The sequence below is a fragment of the Truncatella angustata genome (assembly GCF_020726525.1).
Source record: "Truncatella angustata strain MPI-SDFR-AT-0073 chromosome Unknown BKA67scaffold_10, whole genome shotgun sequence".
Lineage (NCBI taxonomy): Eukaryota > Fungi > Ascomycota > Sordariomycetes > Amphisphaeriales > Sporocadaceae > Truncatella > Truncatella angustata.
This window is the reverse complement of record NW_025763390.1, coordinates 2,201,395-2,225,584: the sequence shown is the minus strand read 5'-3', so window position 1 is coordinate 2,225,584 and position 24,190 is coordinate 2,201,395. Positions and strand designations below refer to the sequence as shown.

Sequence of the window (24,190 nt, the reverse complement as noted above, 5' to 3'; positions counted from 1 at the left end):
GCAACTTTCCTCAAGTCATCAATGCTGTTTTGCGGATCTGCGACATTGGAGGCCGCACCTTCCCATTGAAGTATAAAGTCCTATCACATGGCAATGCCGTCTCAATGCGTCGAGTACCGCGTTATCTCAAGAAGTCCTTCCCGATGCCGCATTGCCACAAAATCCAGATACTTGACCGTTGGGATTTTTAATAAAAAGTTTTAAAAATCGGTACTGATACTGTCGTCAAAATGATATTTATGTGCGAAAGCAAAAGGTTGTAGTCCCCATTCAGCATGGAAAGTTTACTTGTTTGATATATAAACCATACCAGGAGCCACTAACCTAGGTTAGACTAGTCCCAATGCAGCTTCAAGCTCTTAGCGATGATATTGACCCTATGCAGTTCGATATCCTCTGGCACATTCTCTAGTTGGCCCAGTTGGTCCTCGACTGCTACACAATTTACTGCCGGGATCAAATCGATGCTACCTCATAGAGGCCATGCCCGCTTCAATATGCATGTGAAATGCCCGCTTATCTGTGCTTGTTTGCTCCTGAGACATGAAGGTAGTTCCCCATATGCGACTTATAATTACAGACCGGTTTTTAACAAGGTTGTCTCACTCCTTTGTTCCCCGAACCATATTTCCTATTTCGCTCAAACAGAGCACGCAATCGTGAGCATTACTGTAGCAAGAGTGTACAACTATTGTATACTACATTAGTCTTCTACACCTTATTGGCTGGTTCTTACCGTCTCGGCCGCCATCATGCTTTTCTCCAAGTCACTTTTTGTACAGTCTATCTATATAGCTACCATAACAAGCTTGGTCGTTACTGCTAACACCGACTGGAGAGTTGGCCAAATAGTGCAGACATCGAGCGGCCTGATAAAAGGTCATGCTGCTAAGGACGCGGATCAGGTTTCCGAATACCTGGGCATACCGTATGCGCAACCACCGGTAGACGGACTGCGCTTCCAGCCATCTGTTAGATATAACGGTACAGACACGATCGCTGCAAGGTCTTTCGGACATGCTTGTATGCAGCCGGCCCTGAGTCTTTCTGGGACTGGGAAGCGCCAGATCTTTGGGCTGGATTTGACTCAGGCTGGGCTTGTACTACTCACCAGTTATGCTACGAGCATACCCAGTCAGAGTGAGGATTGCTTAACGTTGAATATCTGGACAAAACCACAGACCGGCGACGACAAAAAGGCGGTAATGGCAAGTAGACCGTGCCGAGAACTGGAGAAAGTTGCACAACTGATTTATACTAGGTGTGGATTCATGGTGGTGGATGGAAGACTGGTGCATCTGGTATTGCATGGTACAACGGCCAGTACTTTGCAGACCAGGAGGATGTAGTTCTCGTGAGCATAAAGTACAGCCTTCGTTTCTACTCAAACTTTTCGCGTACTGATCGAGTTTCAGCTATCGTCTCAATATCTTCGGGTTTCCTGGCAATCCCAACACCACGGCAAACCTAGGTCTCTTAGACCAGAGATTAGCCATAGAATGGATCCGTGACAACATTGAAGGTGAGCAGATCTAAAGAGTTTCTCTTTGCAAAGTTCGGAATTATGCGCTACCGTCTCAAAACTCGCTGCACAAATAATTGCAATTATAATGAGTATCGCTAATACCCAGTCGTCAACAGGTTTTGGAGGAGATCCAGAGCGAATAACGATATTTGGTCAGAGTGTCGGAGGGTCTTCGGTCGACATATATTCATATGCATGGAATGATGATCCTATTGTGAAGGGAGTCATCTCCCAGAGCGGAGTAGCCTGGGCTTTTGGCTTGCAGGATCAGAGCGCCGCCACAGACCAGTGGCAGAGTGCTGCGTCAACAGTAGGCTGCACCGGAAGCACCGACGATACTCTAAGCTGTATGAACGGCCTCCCAGCCACAAAAGTATTGTCCGCAATACAGGGGACTGCGACATTCGGTGCTATTATTGATGACAAAATTGTTTTCTCAGACTACTCAGCGCAAAAGCCAGTGGGTCTGCCGATGCTCGTCGGCCACACTGATTTTGAGCCAGGCCTGACACGAGCATTGTCACAAATCAATGTGGCTGCAGATGTATATGATGCGCAGCAGCACGATATCTGGGTCTGTCCAACTGCGGAGCGAGCCCAATATGCTGTGCTGAACGCGAACCCAATATGGCGGTATCGTTATTTTGGAGAGTTCCCTAATACCATCTTGAGTGATGACCCTCCTAGTGGTGCTTACCATACCGCCGAGGTAAGTTTATGTTACCTGCAGACGGGGGTCGAACTTCTAATCGCTCATCTTCCAGCTCCCCATCATTTTCGGCACGGTAACACAATCAGTGCACGCCAATACAGACGCGGAAAGCAACATAATCTCGTACATCCGTGGAGCTTGGGCTGCATTCGCAAAGGACCCCGAAAAGGGTTTACTATCATATGGTGATGGCTGGCCTCAATATAGCGCCGACGGCCAAACACTCATCAAATTAGCCTACAACAATCAGACGGGGCCGAATCTGGACACTGGAAATGCGTACGATAGTGGTTGCAGCGTTCCAAGTAGCACAGGTACGCCTTCCTCTACTGCCACAGGGAGCCCATCGCCAACTCCAAGTAACGTAACAGGCAAACTTTCGTTATCGAGATCCATGTTGATTTTGACTGGAGTTGTGGCCATCAGATATCTGATCAGGTTCTAATGTTTATATTCGAACTATGTGAAGAGTCGGCCCTGCCATCATGCCTTTCCAATTCCAGACTTCTCAATTTCACGGGTTACGATTCCACTATTAAGAGAACGCCCCTATGTCCATATAATGGCAAGGAACAATATCCTACGGGTCTATAAGAAGTACCAAGAAACAAGTTTTAGCGTTCGAGTATAAGACACAAATTGGGCAGAAATGATGACAAGTTTTCGATAAATAGACGCCTAAACTGCTCATTGGTTCTGTCCAGTATCAAACAGCAGCTAGAATTGTAATTCTACCTTAGGTTCATTTGCCTAGCAACGTACTCATGTCTGCCGCCCCGGGTCATCACCAAGCTTCTTCTCAGTAGTCAATATTGCTCCCTTCTTCACTACTCAGTGATACGCACTGTCTTTACTAGGACGGTCGTCCTGAGTGGCAGACTCATCAACTTGGTGCGATTATCAAAAGACACGGAGCTCAAGCCAGGCTCGTATTGAGAGTTTTGCGGATACTAAACTTCCGGAAACTGGAACGATTGAACCCGGGGAAGGACTGGATCAAGAGCGATATGTGGCTAAGCGCTATTGTCGGCCACCTAGAGCCACCCCGAGAGACATTGTCGATTAGATGTATCCCCATACTTGTGAGCTAATGAAGCGTTCCTGGCCTGCGCCATTTGCTCCTGAGAGCGCCTCTCAATAAGATATTTGACAGCCGCAACATATTTCCTGCATAATAATGTGACTTGACTTCATACATTTGTTGATCCGCTAAAGAGGCTATGACCCCCGATTGGACCGAACTAAGCCTTTCAAATTTGCATGGGGTATCAGATCTTTGACCAAAGCAATTTTGGGTACCCTGAGGGGCGAGCATTGGGGGAGCCGTAATACTATGGACTGATATTCCTTCTAGACTAGATCAACGCCACGATACATGTCGGTCCTTCTGTTATGATTAGACGTTCGCGTCATATTCATGCTCATAGATGGTCCATCTTTCACCCATGACTGTTCAGCTAATCCGAATCAGGTGGTGTGGCGCGGCATTCTCACGTAGGACACGGTCGTGTATTGATCACATTGACCAGCACGAAATATGAGAAGTTATCAATCAAATATCTGAGTAGTCGGATTAATTTGATTGGGCATTTAGATCGAGAAAAGTTGTTCCTTTTTTGGGTTTTTTTTTCTTCTTCTTCTTTTCTTTACCCCATCGGACAGATCTGAGTTACTATCTTAGATCGAGCGCTTCAGCTCGCTAGTAGAGCGTTGAGTTTGCTCGCCTGGACTTGCTTCTTTGCCGACTCCACGATCTCTGTACTCCGATAGGTTAATCAAGCATGTAGCACTAAGAAATATGTGATATGCTGCAGGAGGTACAATGATTTAACCTACCTAATATCACAGGATGCAAGTCGATCGGTCGCTCGTCTATTAGTCACTATTACCGCCACACCACAATTGCAAGGTAAGGAACGGAAGGATGACCTGGGAAGGCACAATCAACTCGAGACTTATTGACTCTCAATCTCATAAAGACATCTTATCGTACCTTCTTCGGTACACAAAATATAATCAATTACTGTTGCGTAACCCACGTGTCGCGTGTCTCGGGCTGATGCAGACGTGGAGTCCACATCTCCAACTACTTATCTTCACCCACTTGAAGTTGCCACTTTAGCACAACGGGTGAGCTCGCCATCTGTGGCAAGATTCTGCATCTATCCAAAGGCGCATATTTTCTTCTATTCCAGGTCACTAGTTCTATCACTCAAGCGAGACACCCGACTGCCCACTCGATCGGATTGCTTTGTCCCATATACAACTGAACTACCGGTATCTCATTTGTTCCTGCTATATCTGACAATAAAGTCATAGCTCGGCCGAGAAACGAATTTGTCTGAACAAAGTTCGCTAGATCGCTCGCTGATCTCCCCACGGAACAGTCACTCAGACTATGACTGGCGAATCTAAAGTGCCTAGCATGTGCGCTTACACTTTGACTTTGACCACTAAGCCTTCTATATCACAAACTCCGGCGAGAACCCAGCTGTCGCCTATAACGTGCTCTCCACTTCTACCTTCATCCAGCTGGTAAGCCTCAACGCTTTTCGGAACATTGTTTGGATAGTGTACTGACTAGGAGAAGGCCTAGACGGTTGGAGAGCACCACCCCAAAGCGTACAGTTCCCGTTCTGATAAGATAATTAGATCATAATTGTCAGATCATGTTGAACTTCGCTCGTTCCAAGAAGCCCGAGTGCTCTAAATCCCTTGGCCCAGAAGAGACAGACAAAACTTCCCCGCAGACACCGGTCATATTCCAAGTATTTTCGCCACCAGTTCAGCGGAATTTCTCCTACCCCATTAATGTGTCGGCCGGGACAAATAGTTCATCCTGTCCCAATACATCTGATATTGGCCAATCGATTTGCGACCTCTCTCCGGATAATATTTCAAAGGCCATTGCTGCTGATCCGGACGACCCATTCTTGTACATTGCTGAGCCGGTCGAATGTATTCGTTCGGTGAAGAAGGACGATCGACCTCGGACTTCGTCTCGGATTTTTGGCCGCTTCAACTTTCAGGTCCCATTCAAGGAAGAGCACAAGTCCCACAATAAACAGCGAAGGAGCACAATACTCGGGCTTTCGATACCTCAGGCCCAGAACACTCCGCTCGTAGACTCGGCTCCCCATACACTTCAGTTGAAGGAAACGAAAGTGTCCAAAGGCCAATCATCGGGTGACCTTTTATTGTCACGTAAAATAATTGCAGTTGGCAGATTGAAGAGAAACTCTTTGGGTCAACACAAAGTTGTCAAATCTATTGATGTCTCTAATCCATCCGAGTCGCATATTGAAAAGCTGCTACGCCCTGCTTCCAGTTCAGAAGATACCAGCATTGACACCCGGATCAGCGAGCTGGTCTTAATAAAAGACGAATCACTTCTCACAATAACAGACAAGGAATGTATCAGTATCACAATTGATGCCTTGGACAACTCTTTATCAGAAGAGACACAGAAAATATTACCGAAACCCAGAATGGACTACATGCACCGCAGAGATTCCCCGCAGAATACAGCAACTGTTGGAGGTAGACAGGGAGACGCAAATACAGGCTCTGGAGGTTGCAAGGAAAAAGAACGTAGAGGAGGATGGTTCTCACACATCAAGGAGTGGGTGTCAACTTCTGAACCTTCAACGAAGGCATTGAAGGATTATAAGAGAGATGCGTTCAAACGAGCAGGTACTACTCCAAACGACCCGCTGGCAACTGTAAAGCTCCATATCTCACCAATTTCTTTGCCACCCGAAGCTATTAAACCATGCGGACGAGGACTTGACCCGGAAGAAATTGTACGAAGAAAGGCAGAGCAGAAGAGAAAACAGCGGCAGTCATTCCAGACAACGGCGAGCTCATCTGGAGGATCTCGAACGAGCGCTAGTCAGCATTCGTCGCTGAACAGTCTGGCTCTGAGGGAGCTCAAAAGTGACGCTTAGAAGAGTCGGCATATGATTTTCCCTGATTTGGCGTTTTGCTGATACCCAAGACGGCTCCTGTAATCGTTTAGCCGCACTACACGCCGCTGTGCGCTATGTTGGGCCAGATGAGAATGGGACCCTGGAGGAATGTAAATTTTGTGTTTTCGTTGTGATGGGGGGCTAATATGTGGCCTTGCGAAGAACCAGCCCTCTCCATCTTCGTGGATGTCAGTGTGCCTAGTTTTGGAATTTACATCTTAGCGAGGAGTTCCTTACATGCTCGGGAATGATGGCACAACGCAGCTGGCTGGTAACACTACTTTTATAAAAATGCTTTTACAATTATAAAGGGGCACATTCAATTCCGCGCCAATCAAGCGTAATGCATTTCCTATTACCGTGTAACTACACTAATTATACCACCCATTGCTCATTCATGTCTGTAAAACTAATTGGCTAATTTCATATGCTGGAAAATTACGAAACAGTATTTTGCGTGTATATCAATGACTCCTGATTTACAGATGGACCATCTGCTTCAGCCTCTTCTCAATAAGATCACGGCCCTCAAGCGTGCGCCAGACCTCATGCGGCGCCTGGTTGGCGATATCCCAGTGTTGTAGTTTGCTAGTCAGGTGCGTGAGATCTCTCTGCTTGTCAGCCCACACATCATCGGCGCGCACGCGCGGTCCCGAACTGATGATCGTTAAGGGGGTGTCCTTGTACTGGATGGCGCGGCTGCTGGCCACGTCGCGCTTGGTGAGAGAGTCCGCGACCAAGTTCTCCTGCAGCTTCGAGAATATATACTTGCCGGTCTGGTATGCCGATTGGCCCCAGACGCGGTCCTCCTTCGTCCTACCCTTGAAGAGAGCGCCTGGGACGCGGTCCAGGCCGAGTGGCGACAGGACACCGCGGACCCAGAGCATGAAGCCACGGCCAGGCGCACCGATGCGCCACAGAAGGTCCTCGTGCAAGGGGTCGATGAAAAGCAGGCCATGCACGGCATCGCCGTGGCGAGCGGAAAAGATACGCGAGTAGATCGACCCCGAACCGGCGCCGAGCAGAACCCAAGGGCCTTCCTCGCCTGCACGGGCGAGCGCTTCACTGACTGCTTCTACTACCATGCCGGCGGACGAGGGTGAGGGTGCCGTGTCACTCCAAGCCATACCGGGACGGTCGACGAAGCAATACCTGCTAATGGAGCCGTTCTTGATTGCGGCATCGGCAAACTGCCAAAGACCATCCTCGGCCGGACCTTCACCATCAATCAGGACGGTAGGGAGCTTGGAGCCCTGCGAGTCTGTGATGTTGCCCTTGCAGTAGAGGTGCAATTGGTATTTGTCGTCATCAACAGCATATAACTTGCCTGGGGGAGCCAAGCCAGCGTCGAGTGCTCGTAGAATCAAAGTGCAAGTCGTGAGCACAAGGATGGCATTGAGGATGATTATAGCAAGTGTCGAGATCAAGACTGCCGTCCATTCGCCCAAGGTTCGTCGAGATTCAGCGCGACCAGTCAATCGCTCTTCTTCCTCGTGCTTGCCCCAAAGCACCAGTCGGTCTGTGACGAGAACAAAAACGGCGATGAGAAAAGTCCCTGTAAGCGTCATTAGCCATTGATAACCTTTTTTCCTTTTCTTATGGTAGGGTGTTGAGTACGACTTACACAAGATAGTGGCCATTCCAACCCAACCCTCTTCGTGTCGGGTTTTCTCAACGGCCAACAGCAATACCAAGTCGATGAGCAACAGAGCGCCCATGACCACGCTCATTATGCGCACTGCCTTGGACGGAATGGCGAAGAAGATCAAGGTGAACAGGAGATTTGCCAGGGTAACGCTAGCATAGCTGAATGCAAAGAACCCCGAGCCGCGCGTATGGAAGCCGGGTGGTGTGATGAATTGTGAGACCAACTGTATAACCCACCATACAAACGTCACCAGCGTCAGGAAGACAGTCAAGTATCTGGTGAACCTGACAGACCAGAGGTTGTAGGGCGAGACGGCGGGATCATCGGGGCTCAGATAGTTGGTGGACTCGACGCGATTCGGGAGCAGGCGAGTGTGCTCATCTGGTAAACTATCCTGATCTTCTGAATCTCGAGCTGGACCAGCGCCGTTGCGATGGACATGGTCGTCTGCGTCTTGGTCCTTCTTGGACCCCCACAGCTTAGACATGTTGCGTTGCTCAGACAGCTTGTGATATTACAAAATATATAGACCAAAGCTCCAGGCTTCGAATACAAAAGCTCGAGATGAACTGCTTAGATTAAGTGCTGCGTCTGAACAATGATGTTTTCGCTCGCAAGACCAGAAGTTTGATCAAAACAAGAAACAAAAACAGTCAATGCCTATCATACTTCCAGAATATCGATTGGAAAGTTTCGTCCGGGGTCGCCTGATGCACGACTGTGTACAAGATCGCATCATCATTTGGGGTAGCGGCTGGAATCGTTCATTTACGTCATTTAGTACTCACAATGAGCCCCGCTATCCCGCTCCCGCACTAGCATCACGATGCTCCAAGACTGAAGACTAAAGACTGAAGCAGTGTTGGAGATTTTGTCCCGCACGTACGCTTGCTCGAGGAAAAGAGCTGAAAACCTGCAGCTACATAGGACTACTTGTTTCTTGGCGGCTCGGTGGCTTTCTTGTGTGAATACCAACCGATCAAAAAGATGGATAGGTCGGAAAAACTGGGTTGGTGTCCAACTATTCAAGAGGGCTGAATTGGCTAACCTAGAGCGTCGATCCGGAATCCCAGGCTGGGCCTACGTTCGTTTTTGACAGGTCGGTCGATCCATTTATGTAGCAAGGGTAACTGATAAGATCCTGTCATGCTGATACAGTAATTCATGTGCATTCAAGCTGTACGGTGCTGGCAGCGAACATGCTGGGAGCCTCACACATACAGGGCACCAACTTGGACCAGGCAGTTGTGACTTCAAGCAACGCCCCCGAGGTAGATTACAGGATGAAACGGTATGCTTGAGCTGACTGGTGGTATATTTGTGCCAATAATATTTGCGTACAACCATGGAAAAGTTCATGGTCGATACACATTTGACCTACTGTAACTTGATAGTGTCTACAGAGTAGCTGAAGTGCTATCTGCTTTGAGTGCACATTGCCACGTCCGAATCGTCGGCAAGCTCTAGGCAAGCTCCGGCGCTCCAATTATGCCCCACCGTTTAATTGAAGCGCGTCTCCGATCACCAAAGACGCGTTTGCATGAATATTCCCCCGTAGCATTCGTACGAGCTACTCATCCAGTCCCGAGGCCTATGTGCTACCCAGCTCGTCAGCCATTCAACATCAATTAAGACGGATCAGCCCAAAGGTCCAATTTCTTGTTGCAAATAAGACCTGCCCCGATCGAACCGCCACAAACACGCGCCATGGCGAGTTTCTTCGACCTCAAGGCCCGAAAGGCTGCTGCTGCCGCTAATGGCGGCTCAGTGCCCAAATCGGAGGACAGCAAGAAATCCGCACGCAAGCAGCCTTGGGTAGAAAAGTACAGACCGAAGACTCTCTCCGACGTCACCGCCCAAGACCACACCGTCAACGTGCTGCAGCGGACCCTGCAAGCCTCCAATCTGCCGCACATGCTCTTCTACGGGCCCCCGGGCACCGGTAAGACATCGACAATCCTGGCGCTGGCAAAGGAACTGTACGGACCAGAGATGATGAAGGCCCGTGTGCTGGAACTCAACGCATCAGATGAGCGAGGCATCTCCATCGTCAGAGAGAAGGTCAAGGATTTCGCACGGATGCAGCTCGTCAATGCCCCGCCTGGCTACAAGGACAGGTACCCCGTGCCGCCCTTCAAGATCATCATCCTCGACGAGGCGGACAGTATGACACAGGATGCCCAGTCGGCCCTCAGGCGAACGATGGAGACGTACAGCAAGATCACCCGGTTCTGCCTTATCTGCAACTACGTCACGCGGATCATCGACCCCCTAGCGAGTCGATGCAGTAAATTCCGTTTCAAGAGTCTGGACCAGGGCAACGCAAAGAAGAGACTGGAGGAGATCGCGGGGAAGGAAGGTGTTGCGCTCGAGCATGGTGCTATCGATGCCTTGATCAAGTGCTCCGAGGGGGACCTGCGGAAGGCCATCACGTTTTTGCAAAGTGCCGCCAGGTTGGTGGGTGCGATAGAAAAGGATGAAGATGGCGATGGCGATCTCGGAGATAAGATGGATGTGGACGGGGAGAAGAGGTCTGTATCAGTACGCGTCATTGAAGACATTGCAGGTGTGATACCACAAGACACGATCCAGAAGCTCCAGAAGGCCATGCAGCCGAGGTCGGCCGCCGCCACATATCAGGCTGTTGCGAAGGTGGTCGAGGACATGGTTGCTGATGGATGGAGTGCTACCCAGGTCGTTTCTCAGGTTTGTTGCCCCTTACCGCCTTAAAAAGCAGATGGCATACTGATTTGGACATAGCTCTACCAAGCAGTGATCCAGGATGAAACGATACCTGACCTGCAGAAGAACAAGATCACATTGATATTCTCAGAGGTCGACAAACGATTGGTGGATGGTGCTGACGAGCATCTCTCCATTCTGGATCTGGCACTCAGAATCTCGAACATCTTGGCCGGAAAGGGTTGAATCCGGACCCTCTTCCAAAACTTACAAATATAGAGGCATCGTTTTAAGGCATGCAAGGCGTTCAAGAGGGGGCGTATGCTGGCAACAAGGGCCACCCAGGGCTGGGTGTATTACTTCTACATAGTGTCAGAGCCATGGAATCATGACTGAAGATTTCACATTTCGTGTCGCAAATCCAACTCGTTGATCGAACCCAAGTTTCCATCGAGTATATCCCAGATGGTCTTGACTTCGTCAATCTTCTTTGCCGGCTCTTTCTTGGGGCTTCTCGCAACTTTTGTAGAGTCCTCTACGCCGTCTTCCTGCTTTAGCTCTTCTCCTCCCTGTGGAAATGGAACATTAAATAGCTTGCAGGCTTGTTCCAATCGCACGATCGCCTCGTCAATCGACTCCATACCAATCTCGACACTTTCGGCTACCTCCACCAGGGTCGCCAATTTGGCCGAGTCGGCAGCGTGGAGCCACGGCTTGATCTCGTCCGTGATTTTTGTTCGGTCGTCAAAGCTGAGCTCGGATTTTGAAGGCTCATTAACCACGGGAAATTTTGACAAGAGCTGGCTTTCTTCAGCAAGTCGATCCAGTATCTGTCTGGTCTCTTGCTGCTGTTTGGCGAGGCTGCCATTGATGTACGACTTCTCCTGAACCATTGATTTCTGCTGGCGGGCTAGAGTCTGCAATCTCTCGATGTATGGTGTAAGGAGATATGTGTCAGGTACATTGGTCGGCAGTGGGGCTTTCTCGGCAGAAGCCTGATGTTGCGTCTTCGGGCTTTCAACAGTGGTGGCGGTAGCTTTCAAGTTCTCTTTGACCTGATCTAACTGAGCGAGCTGGTTGAGTAGGCTCTGTCGCAGCTCAATGTGGCGCTGATATTTCTGCTGGATTTCCGACAACATACCATCGTGATCGTATTCCACTTGGGCACTGGCAGTTCCTTCTTCAACATGGGCTTCAGAGCCATCGTCACCAGCTTTTGCCAGTTGGGCTTCGACCCAGTTAATCAAAGCATTCTTGACAGCGTTGAGGGCATATAACTTGACCTCAGGCGACAGGCTATTGACATCGATCGGTTTCTCAGCCTGGCTGCGCTCATAATCGGCCTGTTGTCGCTGCGACATGAGCTTGCTGCGCAAAACATGCTTCTTCAAATTCTGTAGAAGTTCTTCAGCCTGGGCATTGACTGCTGAGTGGTCAGTCGCAAAACCGTCGATCATCTCCTTGGGCATCTCAGGCATAGGACTGCAGTCCTCGTACATAATGTCGGAGTTGAGAAAGTCAGGTTGGGCTGCGGGCATCTTCTCGAGCTCTCCAAGATGCTTGATAAAGGTCCTGCGCTGGTCATGCTCTTTCTGCAGTTTTGCAGTCTCTAACTGCAGTGCCAGAATTTCCTGGTCCAGAGCCCTCTCTCTTTCCTTGGCCCGCTTCTGCTCTTGGACCTTTTGTGCAAGCACTTTTTGCTGCGCGGCAAAATTGGAAAAGATCGTTTGACCTTGGGCATATCGCTTGATACCATTGAGATAGTCTGCTTGAACGCCAGTGAGCTCTTCAGAATCCGAAGGCTGTAAAGTTGTGGGGTCAACAAGTGATAGAGGATGATGAATCTGTTGGCTGCCCAGGTTTTGTGCAAGGCTGGCTGCAATCATCTTTCGAATGAGACCGTATTCTTCAGCTGAACATTTGCCGCCCGAGTCGATGATGTCGTCCCATCGGACCGCCATTTCATCTCGAGATAGTCCATCCATGGTGAAGGAGACGGCAATCGGTCTCTCCAACGGCCGTGGGGGTCTCAATCTTGTCAAATGGCAGACTCGGCCGTACGAATTGAGTGGATTTTATATTCAAGCTGCACAGGCTGTTGGCAAATTTCCTCCCTGCATGGAGGCCGACAAAGCCTCATGGAATCGAGGATGAGACGCGCTGGATGTTGAGAAGCTCCTCTTGGACAATACTTGTATGCACCCAAGATTGAGCCAATCGGGTACCGTCTTGTCTTTTGGGTGCCGCCCATGCAATACGGAGTATTAACTTAGGTTATGTGCTGTAGCGCGTTTCTTTATTGTGAATTATTGTGGCGCGCAGTTGAACTAGACCAGCTTAGCTTTTGGCGAGCTTTTGCGCCACATGAGTGTGAACCATTGCAACCAAAATTTCTACCAATAGCTCAAGCATCATCAAGCTTCAGACAAAACAAGGCAACGACCAGCCAGTGCAACTTTTTATCCTCTGGCAGCGCGGCCCCTTCCCCACTTGAGACAGTTGTTATTTCGAGAGCGTCGAAGGGCTTGGGAATACCCCTCAGATGCGTTTGGCATAAGTCCCGACACGAAGGAGGCGCCTCGCCATCTGAACTACACAGTCGGCACCTCTACCTTCAACCCCCACCACCACGCAGAGCGGCGCCCGCCATAATCCAGCAAACAACCGTCAACATGGCTGACAACCACGCGCGCGATGTGTCCCAGTACAAATACTCGGCCATGTCCAACCTGGTCCTCCAGGCGGATCGTCGCTTCATCACCAGGCGATCCGATGAGGCTACTGGCGACCCCGAGTCGCTCGCCGGTCGCCTGAGCATCCAGGACATGGGAGGCCGTGTTGCCCGTGAAGCGGCCCCCAAGCAGAAGAAGGCTACCGGCCCGACAATAGAGAGAGGAGCTGTTCAGGAAGGCGCAGACATTCTAGCACGAGAGCAGCGGAGGAAAGCTGGCCCTACCCAGACTAGAGGCACTGGCATTCTGGGCCAAGCCGATCTGCTCGTTGAAGATCTCAGATACCGACCCCGAACACCTGCCACCAGGCAAACCTACGAGTTCATCCTGACAATTGCCGCACGGCATCTAGGCGACGTTCCAAATGAGGTCGTTGTGAGCGCCGCCGATGTCGTCTTGGAGTATCTGAAGGACGATGATGTCAAGGATATCGACAAGAAGAGGGAGATCGACGATATCTTGGGTACCACACTAAACCCCAAGGACTTCAACGAATTGGTGAACCTCGGAAAGAAAATCACAGATTATGATGCCCAAGACGACGAGGAAATGGAGGATGCTGCCGGCGCCGGCGACGACGACGCAGAGCTCGATGACCGCCAGGGTGTCGCTGTGGTCTTTGACGACGAGGACGACGAGGATGAAATGGTCAACGAGATTCGCGAAGAATCCTCAGATGACGAGGCAGGCGACGAGGAAGATATGCCTGGAATCGAGGAACGCGCAGGCGCTGGCGAAGCTGGGCAAGATCGTGACGAGGAGTCAGCAGGTCTGGCCGATGGGGACGAAATGGTCATTGACGCCGGTCCCTTGGAAGCCAAAGGGTCCGAACGGAAGAAGGAGCGAAATTGGATTCCGGCACGCGACATCGACAGGTACTGGTTGCAACGAGAGATTGGTAAACTGTATCCTGACGAGCACGAGCAACACGACAAGACTAGATCGGCCCTCCACATCCTTTCTGGGGAACCCGACGAGGAGGGTGGTGAGGAGAAGCAGCTCCGAGAGATCGAGAACGATTTAATGGAGCTCTTCGATTATGAGCATCATGAGGTCGTGCAGAAGCTCATCCAGAACCAGGAAAAGATTGTTTGGCTTACACGCTTAGCGCAAGCCGAAGATGAGGAGGCCCGAGGGGTGATCCAACGCGAAATGGCATCGGAAGGCGTCCGGTGGATTCTAGACGAACTTAGCGGCAAGAAATCCATATCTGGCCAGAAGAAAATGGAGATCAAGATGGACATTGATGTCCCAGCAGCCTTTACCGAGGGCGCTGCTCCCAAGGCTGAGCGTGCCGACGGCCAGCTTGTTGGTGGTTTGCAGCCGCGCAAACTCATCAACCTCGAAAACCTTATATTCGATCAAGGAAATCACTTGATGACAAATCCAAAAGTTAGATTGCCTGAGGGCTCGACAAAGCGGACATTCAAGGGGTACGAAGAGATTCATGTTCCTCCACCCAAGAGGCGCAATGATCCGGCCGACCAAAACATTCCCGTCGGGGATATGCCGGAATGGTCAAGAGTACCTTTCAGCGCATCTGGAGCTAAATCCTTGAACAAGATTCAGTCAAAGTGCTATCCTTCAGCCTTCCAAGACGATGGCAACATGTTGATCTGTGCTCCCACCGGTTCTGGAAAGACAAACGTTGCTATGCTTACCATTCTGCGAGAAATCGGCAAGCACCGGGATCCCAAAACAGGAGACATCGACCTGGACTCGTTCAAGATCGTATACATCGCCCCACTGAAAGCCCTTGTACAAGAGCAAGTCGGTAACTTCGGCAAGCGTCTGGCAGATTATGGCATCACAGTCGCTGAGTTGACGGGTGACCGCCAGCTCACGAAGCAGCAGATCTCGGAAACACAAATCATTGTGACCACACCAGAGAAATGGGACGTCATCACGAGAAAAGCCACGGACCTGACCTATACGAACCTCGTCCGCCTTATCATTATTGACGAGATTCATCTTCTGCACGATGATCGTGGCCCTGTTCTAGAGAGTATTGTCAGCAGAACAATTCGAAAGACGGAGCAGACTGGAGATCCGGTAAGGATAGTGGGTCTCTCAGCCACTCTGCCCAACTACAGGGATGTAGCCAGCTTTTTGCGAGTTGATGTGCAGAAGGACTTGTTCCACTTCGATGGTACATACCGTCCTTGCCCGTTGAAACAAGAGTTTATTGGAGTTACAGACCGAAAAGCCATCAAGCAGCTGAAAACCATGAACGACATCACATACAACAAAGTCATAGAGCACGTGGGTCAAAATAACAACCAGATGCTTATCTTCGTCCACTCTCGAAAGGAGACGGCAAAAACGGCCAAGTATGTCCGCGACAAGGCTTTGGAAATGGAAACCATCAACCAAATAATTCGACACGATTCAGGTGCTACGGCAGTCTTGAAGGAGTCCGCTGAGAATGCTGCCGATGCGGAGTTGAAGGATCTTCTCCCTTACGGCTTTGGTATACATCATGCTGGTATGAGTCGTCTCGACAGATCGGATGTCGAAGACCTCTTCGAGAAAGGCCTCATTCAAGTGCTTGTCTGTACAGCCACCCTCGCTTGGGGTGTCAATTTACCCGCGCACACCGTCATCATCAAGGGTACCTCAGTCTACTCGCCTGAGAAAGGCAGCTGGGTAGAGCTTAGCCCCCAAGATGTCCTGCAGATGCTTGGACGCGCCGGTCGACCTCAATACGACACGTATGGTGAAGGTATTATCATCACGGCACAGAGTGAAATGCAATATTACCTTTCGCTGCTCAATCAGCAATTGCCCATAGAGTCTCAATTTGCCAGCAAACTTGTGGATAACCTGAATGCCGAGATTGTGTTGGGCAACGTTCGGACGAGAGACGAGGGTGTCGAGTGGCTAGGATACACTTATCTATTCGTACGAATGCTTCGTTCACCTGGCCTCTATAGCGTCGGTGCTGATTACGAAGACGATGAGGCACTAGAACAAAAGCGAGTGGACTTGATCCATTCAGCTGCTGCTGTGTTGAAGAAGACAAACCTGATCACTTACGATGAGAAGACCGGCAAGATGAAGGCAACTGAACTTGGCAGGATCTCGTCGCACTATTACATCACTCATGGGTCTATGGACACCTACAATAAGCTCATCCAGCCGTCAATTACTACCATTGAGCTGTTCAGGGTCTTCTCCCAGAGCTCAGAGTTCAAATACATTCCGGTCAGGAATGACGAAAAGGTTGAGCTCGCAAAACTGCTTCAAAGAGTGCCCATCCCCGTTAAGGAAAGCATCGAAGAGCCTATGGCCAAAATCAACGTCCTACTCCAAGCATACATATCGCGCCTCAAGCTTGACGGTCTAGCTTTGATGGCTGATATGGTATATGTCACGCAATCCGCTGGTCGTATCCTCCGTGCCATTTTCGAGATCACCTTGCAGAAGGGCTGGGCGAGCGTCTGCAAGACTGCTCTTGACCTTTGCAAGATGGCTGAAAAGCGTATGTGGCCGACGATGACGCCGCTCCGCCAATTTCCGATGAAGCCCAACGAGCGGCATATCGTGGCAAAGGCCGAAAGAATCGATGTGCCATGGACGAGCTTCTTTGACCTTGACCCTCCCCGTATGGGTCAGCTCCTCGGTCTACCACGTGACGGCAAGAAGGTCTGTGAACTTGTTTCGAAATTTCCACGAGTTGAGATTCAAGCATCAGCTCAGCCGATGACACGTTCCTTGCTTCGCGTAGAGCTAAGCATTACTCCAAATTTTGAGTGGGATGACGCCCTGCATGGAACTGCGGAGAGCTTCTGGATTATGGTCGAGGACTGCGATGGTGAAGATGTTCTATTCTACGACACCTTTTTGCTACGCAAGGACTACGCCATGTCAGAGTCCAATGAGCACGTGGTGGACTTCACTGTCCCCATCACCGAGCCTATGCCGCCGAACTACTTCATATCAGTGATATCAGATAGATGGATGCATTCAGAGACCAGACTCCCTGTGTCGTTCCAGAAGCTCATCCTGCCACAAAAGTTCCCGCCTCATACTCAATTGCTGGACCTGCAACCCTTGCCGGTTGCTGCGTTGAAGGCCAAGGACTATGCTGCGATCTACGAAGACTGGACTTATTTTAACAAGATTCAAACCCAGACTTTCACCTCACTTTACACCACCGACGACAATGTCTTCGTTGGCGCACCTACTGGTAGTGGAAAGACCGTATGTGCCGAGTTTGCGATCCTGAGGCATTGGGCCAAGCAAGAATATGGGCGTGCTGTCTATATTGCGCCGTACCAAGAACAAATTGATGTACGCCTTCAAGACTGGCAAAAGCGACTCGGTCACCTCCGGGGCGGCAAAGAAATTGTCAAGTTGACCGGCGAAACCACAACTGATTTGAAACTCCTTGAGAAGGGAGATCTGATCTTGGCCACGCCAACACAGTGGGACATTTTGTCACGCCAATGGCAACGACGGAAGAACATCCTAACAGTTGAGCTCTTTATCGCAGATGAGCTCCACCTACTTGGCGGCCAACAGGGCTACATCTACGAGATCATCGTCTCTCGTATGCATTACATTCGTACCCAAGCTGAGTTGGACATACGGATTGTCGGTCTAAGTGTTTCACTTGCTGATGCAAGAGATCTCGGAGAATGGATAGATGCCAAAAAGAAGGACATTTACAACTTCAGTCCGCATGCTCGCCCAGTGCCGCTGGAGCTCCGCATTCAATCCTTCTCCATCCCTCATTTTCCGTCACTGATGCTCGCGATGGCAAAGCCGACTTACTTAGCCATCACTGAGATGTCCAGTGCTCAGCCTGCTTTGATCTTCGTGCCTAGTCGAAAGCAGACAAGATCTACTGCCCGCGACATTCTGGCAACATGCCTGGCTGACGATGATGAAGATCGATTCCTACATGTTGACCCTGAGCAATTGCAACCACTCCTGGAGCGCGTTCATGAAGAAGCTCTAGCTGAAGCATTGTCTCATGGTGTTGGATACTATCACGAGGCTCTTAGCCAGAGCGATAAGAGGATCGTCAAACATCTCTACAACAAGGGTGCCATTCAGGTTCTTGTTGCTTCTCGTGATGTTTGTTGGGAACTGGATTGCACAGCACATCTTGTTGTCGTAATGGGCACACAATACTTCGAAGGTCGCGAGCATCGCTATATTGATTACCCACTCAGCGAAGTTCTGCAAATGTTCGGCAAGGCTTTGAAGTCCGCGGATGATGGAAGAGCGCGTGGCGTACTCATGGTGCCGACTACTCGACGCGAATATTTCAAGAAGTTCTTGAACGAAGCACTTCCGGTTGAGTCTCATCTCCAGAACTTCGTGCACGATGCATTCGTTACTGAAGTCAGCACCAAGATGATCGAGTCTGGCGAAGACGCAATCAACTGGACCACCTTTACGTACTTCTACCGTCGACTCCTAGCCAATCCCAGCTATTACAGTTTGCCAAGTAAAGATGCGGACGCACTCAATGCATATCTTTCCGACCTTGTAGAAACAACTCTCAAGGAACTGACCGAGTCGAAGATCATTGACTTTGATGAGGACGACGGGTCCGTGGCACCGCAGAATGCTGCCATGATCGCTGCATATTATAACATCTCATATATCACGATGCAGACATTCCTGCTGTCACTCAGCCAGAAGACTAAGCTGAAGGGCATTCTTGAAATCATAACGTCAGCTACTGAGTTTGAATCCATCCAAATTCGGCGCCACGAAGAAAGCTTGCTACGACGTATCTACGATAGGGTACCAGTCAAGATGGCCGAGCCAGTCTACGACTCGCCTCACTTCAAGGCATTCGTCCTTCTACAAGCTCACTTCTCGCGGATGCAGTTGCCAATCGATTTAGCCAAAGATCAAGAGATGATCATCTCCAAGGTACTCAGCCTACTTAGCGCCACGGTGGATGTCTTGTCCTCAGAGGGCTACCTGAACGCTATGAATGCCATGGAGATGTCCCAGATGGTCGTTCAGGCTATGTGGGACCGTGATAGCCCCTTGAAGCAGATACCTCATTTCACGCCAGAGGTGATCAAGGTGGCAAATGAGTTCGAGTATGTACCAGTGTATCCGTTCAGGAACGACGACGCTAACTTCTTATGTCACAGAATCAAGGATATCTATGACTTCATGGAGTCGATGAACCCAGAGGAGAACCCGAATTATGGCACTCTGATCAAGCGGCTGGGTCTGTCGCAGAAACAATTGGCTGAGGCAGCTAACTTCACGAACAATAAATACCCCGACTTGACCCTCAACTTTGAGCTCGTCGACGAGGATGACATCCGCGCTGGCGAGCCTGCATACTTGAATGTGCAGATTGACCGTGAGGTTGACGAGGACGAGGAAGTGGACACCACTGTGCACGCGCCATTTTACCCAACCAAGAAATTGGAGAATTGGTGGCTCGTGGTGGGTGAGGAGAGCACGAAGACACTACTTGCGATTAAACGAGTCACGATTGGGCGCCAACTCAAGGTCAAGCTCGAGTATACCGTGCCATCGCCTGGGAAACACGATTTGAAGCTATTCTTGATGAGCGACAGCTACTCTGGAGTTGATCAAGAACCGACATTCTCCGTTACGGCGGGCGAGAGCATGGACGTCGATGAAGATGAGGAAGACAGTGAATAAATATGGGGATAGGCGTTCTTGGTTGTCGTACAAGGTGCGAATCAAACTTTTTGTGTATATCACGCTTACTGTACTCAATAGCAGGGCCATCGAAGGACCCTGAAAGACATTGCATAATGGACAGCTTGGAGTTGATTGATATTTGACGGCGTTGTCGACGCACATCCCAAGGCCGTGCGCCACTGTGATGGACTCTCCGAAGTTGTGGTTTTTGTTTTGTTTTGTTCTGGGGTAAGTGTACGTGGTGACCATTTTCGTCCCATACTAATCACTCGGTGTCCATATTCTGGACAAAGCCACTATGGCTTGGAAGGCTCATGATACTGGCCATCTCAAGGCTGTCTGGATGCTATCTACGCAACGATGGCGATAGTCTCAGCACGGAAGCCGGGTGGCGATGCCGAGAGCCGTGGCTGGGAGACGGCCATGACCACACTACAACAACAGTATAGGCCCAATTCGGCGAAAAAGGCAATTTGGCGAGCGGTGCCTAAATAGCCCGAAATTCTACAGGACGAGGATCTGGACTATTCACCGAGTTGCTACGCCAAATTAGGAGTTGTGCAGAGCTTGGGTGGTGAAGATGGAGTTAAGTGGGCGTTTGTGAGACTCTAGAGTAGTCGCGACTCAATATGCCTTGGGAGTCAGACCACGAAAGACGAGGTGTTCATGATGGGGGGCAAAAAGGCAAGTCAATGGTTGGATGGCCTTCCGATGTTGTTGGTAGACCAACGAGGGCCAGGAACGCTCTCGCGTCCGGCCAAGGATGCCTAGATCGGATGAAGCGTGGGTGCGTTGGTGGTTGTCGCCTACTCTCTCGTACCCTTACCTGCGGACGCCTCAGGGCAATCTTGAGCATCTAACTCTGCCACGTGACCCCACTCTTTCAATACTCCAGCCAGCATCCATTGCCAATCGATCGATCAATCAAAAACCAGCCAGCCAAACTATTCCTTCGCCGAGATTTCGCTCCATAAACTGTGATCGACCGTGACCTCTGACTTTCCCAATTTTGTCCTTTGTTTCCGTCATCCCAGCCAAACACACGACAGAGTGGCATCCAATTGCAGCATCACTCCATCGTGGTTCGAGCCCAAAAAAAAATTATCTCTGCTCATATTCGAATTAGAGTATCCCGTACGGATTAGAGGGAACGAGGTCATTACATTACATTACATTACATTACATACATCACACGTAGACCTCGTACTTCCTATACCAATACCAATATCAATATCTCTACCGATACCGATATCGATACAGATACATTACACCTTGCTCCGTACTGTACCGAACGGGCGGCGCGTCGAGGGCTTGACTCGAGGTCAATTTGTTTTAATTTTTTGACCCGCAATCCGCCTTAGTATTACATTTACACGCTTTGAGCTTTCGAGCTTCCAGAAGTGGACCACACCTGGCAGCTTTCGCTTCCATTCGCGTCGCTGCGACCAAAACTCTCCACAACTACGCAACTTTCTGCAAGCAACTTTATTTCATCCATCACATACACTGCACTAAACACCCCCAATCGTCGCGTCCATTGTCACTTCAACCATCCACCATCACAACACAACAACATGTCTGACGACGTTGCCGCGCCCGTCGAGCAGAAGGCGCCTGAGACCTCAGAGCCGAGCGCGCCTACTCCTGCTGTTGATGCTTCCGACGCTGCGCCTGCCGCTGACGCGAAGGCCGACGATGCGCAAGCACCCGCCACCGAGAAGGAGGACAAGCCTGCTACTGCCTCAGGTAAGGACCACGTGGTCGTGCAACGCCCTGCGCGTCCTTGTATTTTCTCCCTTCAGACCAGAAGCTAACAATCTTCATCCTCCTCGACAGAACCCAAGAATGCAGCAGACGAGAAGCCAGCTGCTGACGCTGACGTCGATATGAAGGACGCCTCTGAATCAGCTGAGAAGCCTTCCGAGCCCGCCGAGAAGAGCGAGGAGTCCAAGCCTGAGGCGCAACCCGACGCGGAACACAAGCCATCAGAGGAGCACGGGTCCTCTGCTGCTGCTGCTGTCGCCGAGGACAAGCCGGCAACGGAAGAGGGAACCGCCGATATGGCCGACGGAGACAGCACTGCTGTTCCGGCAGCAGAGTCTACACCAGCCAGCAAGAACCGGAGGAAATCCGCCGTGGCAAGCACGGGCAAGAAGCTGAACAAGAAGAAGTCAATGGCCAAGATCCTGCACCTCGACGCAAAGCCGGGTGATCACTTCTTCGCAAGACTCAAGGGCTTCCCCCCGTGGCCTGTTATTGTTTGCGACGAGGAGATGCTCCCCCAGAACATGATCAACTCCCGACCTGTCACCGCTGCTCGCCCCGACGGCACTTACCGCGATGACTATGCTGACGGTGGCAAGAAGGCTGCTGACAGGACTTATCCTGTCATGTATCTACAGACCAACGAATTGTGAGCTCCCAACCCCTTTCCGTGAGGTGACGAGGCGTAGCTGCTTGTTCGCACGCACCCGATCATTCTCGTCATCATCCTGCTGACTTTTACCACCTAGCTCATGGACTCGCAACACAGACCTCGATGACCTCGACCCCGACGTTGTCGTAGATCTCGTTACTCCCAAGATGCGCAAGGACCTTGCGGCCGCGCATCACCTAGCCAAGGAGCAGAACAACATCGAGCACTATAAGCAGGTTCTGTTTGACTTCCAAGAGGCCAAGATAGCCGAGGCAGAGGCAAAGGCAGCGCGAGCCCGTGCCAAGAAGGAAAAGACAACCAAGAAGAGTGAACCTAAAGCCACCGAAGACGACGACACCGAGATGCCTGACGCCGATGTTCAGGAAGGTGAAGAGTCAGATGGAAGCAAAGCCACCAAGAAACGTAAGGCGGAAGACGAGGGTGCCGTTAGTATTTTCACACTCGCCTATTTGACCCTGAACTGATGAACTCAACAGACTCCACAGCGCTCCGAATCTGTCAAGAAGCCAAAGATCAAGTTGACCACATCCGCCACCCCGAAGACCGCCACCAACGGTGCGCAATCGCCCAAGGAGGCCGCCACCAAGGCTACCAAGGCCAAGTCCAAGTCGTCCAAACCTGCGAAGGAGGCGGCAAAGGAAACCGACGGCGAGAAGACGAAGAAGGAGGCGGCGCCCAAGGAGCCTGAGCTCACACCAGAGGAGAAGCACCAGCGCAAGGAGGTAAGATCTTTCGGGTGGTGCAATGTTCTCGGACGTAAGAGAGGGCTGCTAACTAGATGATTAGAAAGAAATTCTGTTCCTGCGGCACAGGCTCCAAAAGGGACTCCTCAACAAGGACGCCCAGATCAAGGAGTCGGATATGCCAAATATGTCGGAATACCTCGGCAAGCTCGAGGCTTTCCCAGATTTGGAGGCCAACATCATCCGCGTCACCAAGATCAACAAGGTATTGAAAGCCATGTTGAAGCTGGGCGAAATCCCCAAGGAGGCCGAGTTCAACTTCAAGCCACGGTCGCAAGCGCTGCTGGAAAAGTGGAATAAGATTCTAGCTACCGAGCAACCGCAAGAGGCCGCACCGGCGAATGGAGTCAACGGCACTTCTGGGGATTCAAAGGAGATCAAGGAGGTCACAAATGGCGTCAACGGCGTGGGCATTGGCGAAAGTTCCAAGGAAGCGACCAAGGAAGAAAAGTCGGGAGAAAAGGACGAGACCAAGGAAACGTTGAAGACTGAGGAGAAGGCAGGATCCCCACCAGCTGGTGAGAAGCCAACCGAAGAGGTAAGCCCTTTTTTTTTCTTTCGCCTTTTTTTCATCTTCCGGGTGGTTTTTTTTTTGTTCATCTTCTTCAACAGGCTATGCGTTGAAGAAGAAGTCGGCGACCAGGGACTAACATGGGAATAGACTGCCTCCGGTGAGCCATCTACCGTCGAGTCGGCTGCTTAGAGTGGACGCCAACGTTCCGAGGTTCCGGGCGAAGACGGTGAAGATTCTGGTGTGGTTTGGCACGGCATTATATCGTTATCATGGTTTGATGAGGCAGTGCACGGCAAGCGTCCTTTGTTGCACAGAGCCATTCAGCCAGGAGCAAATGGCTGGCATCTATTTCTATTAGACACAAAGGGTGCCCGGGTTTTGTGTTTTTTTCATGTACTATAGCGGTACTCTCTCATGTGTACCAGGGCAACGAGAGGCCGTGGAGCAGCAGGAATGGCAGCGTTCCATATTTTGGCAGGTCTAGCCACAAGTCTTGCAGGATGGTTGCCCTTCCGGCGGGATTGGGAGCAAACCTGATCTGGCGATGGAAGTAAAGGGGCTCATACAGACTGGTGAAG

At 50.6% G+C, this 24,190-nt stretch overlaps 7 protein-coding genes across 7 annotated transcripts; 5 read left to right on the top strand and 2 right to left on the bottom strand.

Moving 5' to 3' along the window:
* Window positions 1–752: 752 nt before the first annotated feature.
* Window positions 753–2,682, top strand: BKA67DRAFT_595657 (carboxylesterase; the record flags this gene model as incomplete). The annotated part of the gene is made up of 6 exons (XM_046105188.1): window positions 753–1,208; window positions 1,262–1,365; window positions 1,416–1,522; window positions 1,642–2,234; window positions 2,290–2,542; window positions 2,576–2,682. 6 exons carry the CDS (start codon window positions 753–755, stop codon window positions 2,680–2,682), a joined length of 1,620 nt encoding a protein of 539 aa, XP_045952955.1.
* A 2,224-nt stretch (window positions 2,683–4,906) lies between these two features.
* Window positions 4,907–6,184, top strand: BKA67DRAFT_664279 (uncharacterized protein; the record flags this gene model as incomplete). Its single annotated transcript, XM_046108340.1, has 1 exon — window positions 4,907–6,184. The coding sequence occupies one exon, from the start codon at window positions 4,907–4,909 to the stop codon at window positions 6,182–6,184; it is 1,278 nt and encodes a 425-aa protein (XP_045952954.1).
* A 354-nt stretch (window positions 6,185–6,538) lies between these two features.
* On the bottom strand, window positions 6,539–8,756 carry BKA67DRAFT_584314 (uncharacterized protein). Its single transcript, XM_046104144.1, has 2 exons — window positions 7,830–8,756; window positions 6,539–7,760 (listed from the first exon to the last, which is right to left on the bottom strand). The coding sequence occupies exons 1-2, from the start codon at window positions 8,338–8,340 to the stop codon at window positions 6,685–6,687; spliced, it is 1,587 nt and encodes a 528-aa protein (XP_045952953.1). The 5' UTR covers window positions 8,341–8,756; the 3' UTR covers window positions 6,539–6,684.
* Window positions 8,757–9,325: 569 nt separating this feature from the next.
* On the top strand, window positions 9,326–10,947 carry BKA67DRAFT_584312 (P-loop containing nucleoside triphosphate hydrolase protein). Its single transcript, XM_046104143.1, has 2 exons — window positions 9,326–10,559; window positions 10,614–10,947. Exons 1-2 carry the CDS (start codon window positions 9,561–9,563, stop codon window positions 10,779–10,781), a joined length of 1,167 nt encoding a protein of 388 aa, XP_045952952.1. The 5' UTR covers window positions 9,326–9,560; the 3' UTR covers window positions 10,782–10,947.
* BKA67DRAFT_541405 (uncharacterized protein) lies at window positions 10,937–12,520 on the bottom strand (the record flags this gene model as incomplete). Its single annotated transcript, XM_046100930.1, has 1 exon — window positions 10,937–12,520. The coding sequence occupies one exon, from the start codon at window positions 12,518–12,520 to the stop codon at window positions 10,937–10,939; it is 1,584 nt and encodes a 527-aa protein (XP_045952951.1).
* Window positions 12,521–13,207: 687 nt separating this feature from the next.
* On the top strand, window positions 13,208–19,915 carry BKA67DRAFT_664275 (putative ATP dependent RNA helicase; the record flags this gene model as incomplete). The annotated part of the gene is made up of 2 exons (XM_046108339.1): window positions 13,208–19,335; window positions 19,390–19,915. The coding sequence occupies 2 exons, from the start codon at window positions 13,208–13,210 to the stop codon at window positions 19,913–19,915; spliced, it is 6,654 nt and encodes a 2,217-aa protein (XP_045952950.1).
* Window positions 19,916–21,492: 1,577 nt separating this feature from the next.
* BKA67DRAFT_664274 (uncharacterized protein) lies at window positions 21,493–23,801 on the top strand (the record flags this gene model as incomplete). Its single annotated transcript, XM_046108338.1, has 6 exons — window positions 21,493–21,664; window positions 21,755–22,331; window positions 22,432–22,780; window positions 22,832–23,077; window positions 23,142–23,636; window positions 23,760–23,801. 6 exons carry the CDS (start codon window positions 21,493–21,495, stop codon window positions 23,799–23,801), a joined length of 1,881 nt encoding a protein of 626 aa, XP_045952949.1.
* Window positions 23,802–24,190: the final 389 nt, after the last annotated feature.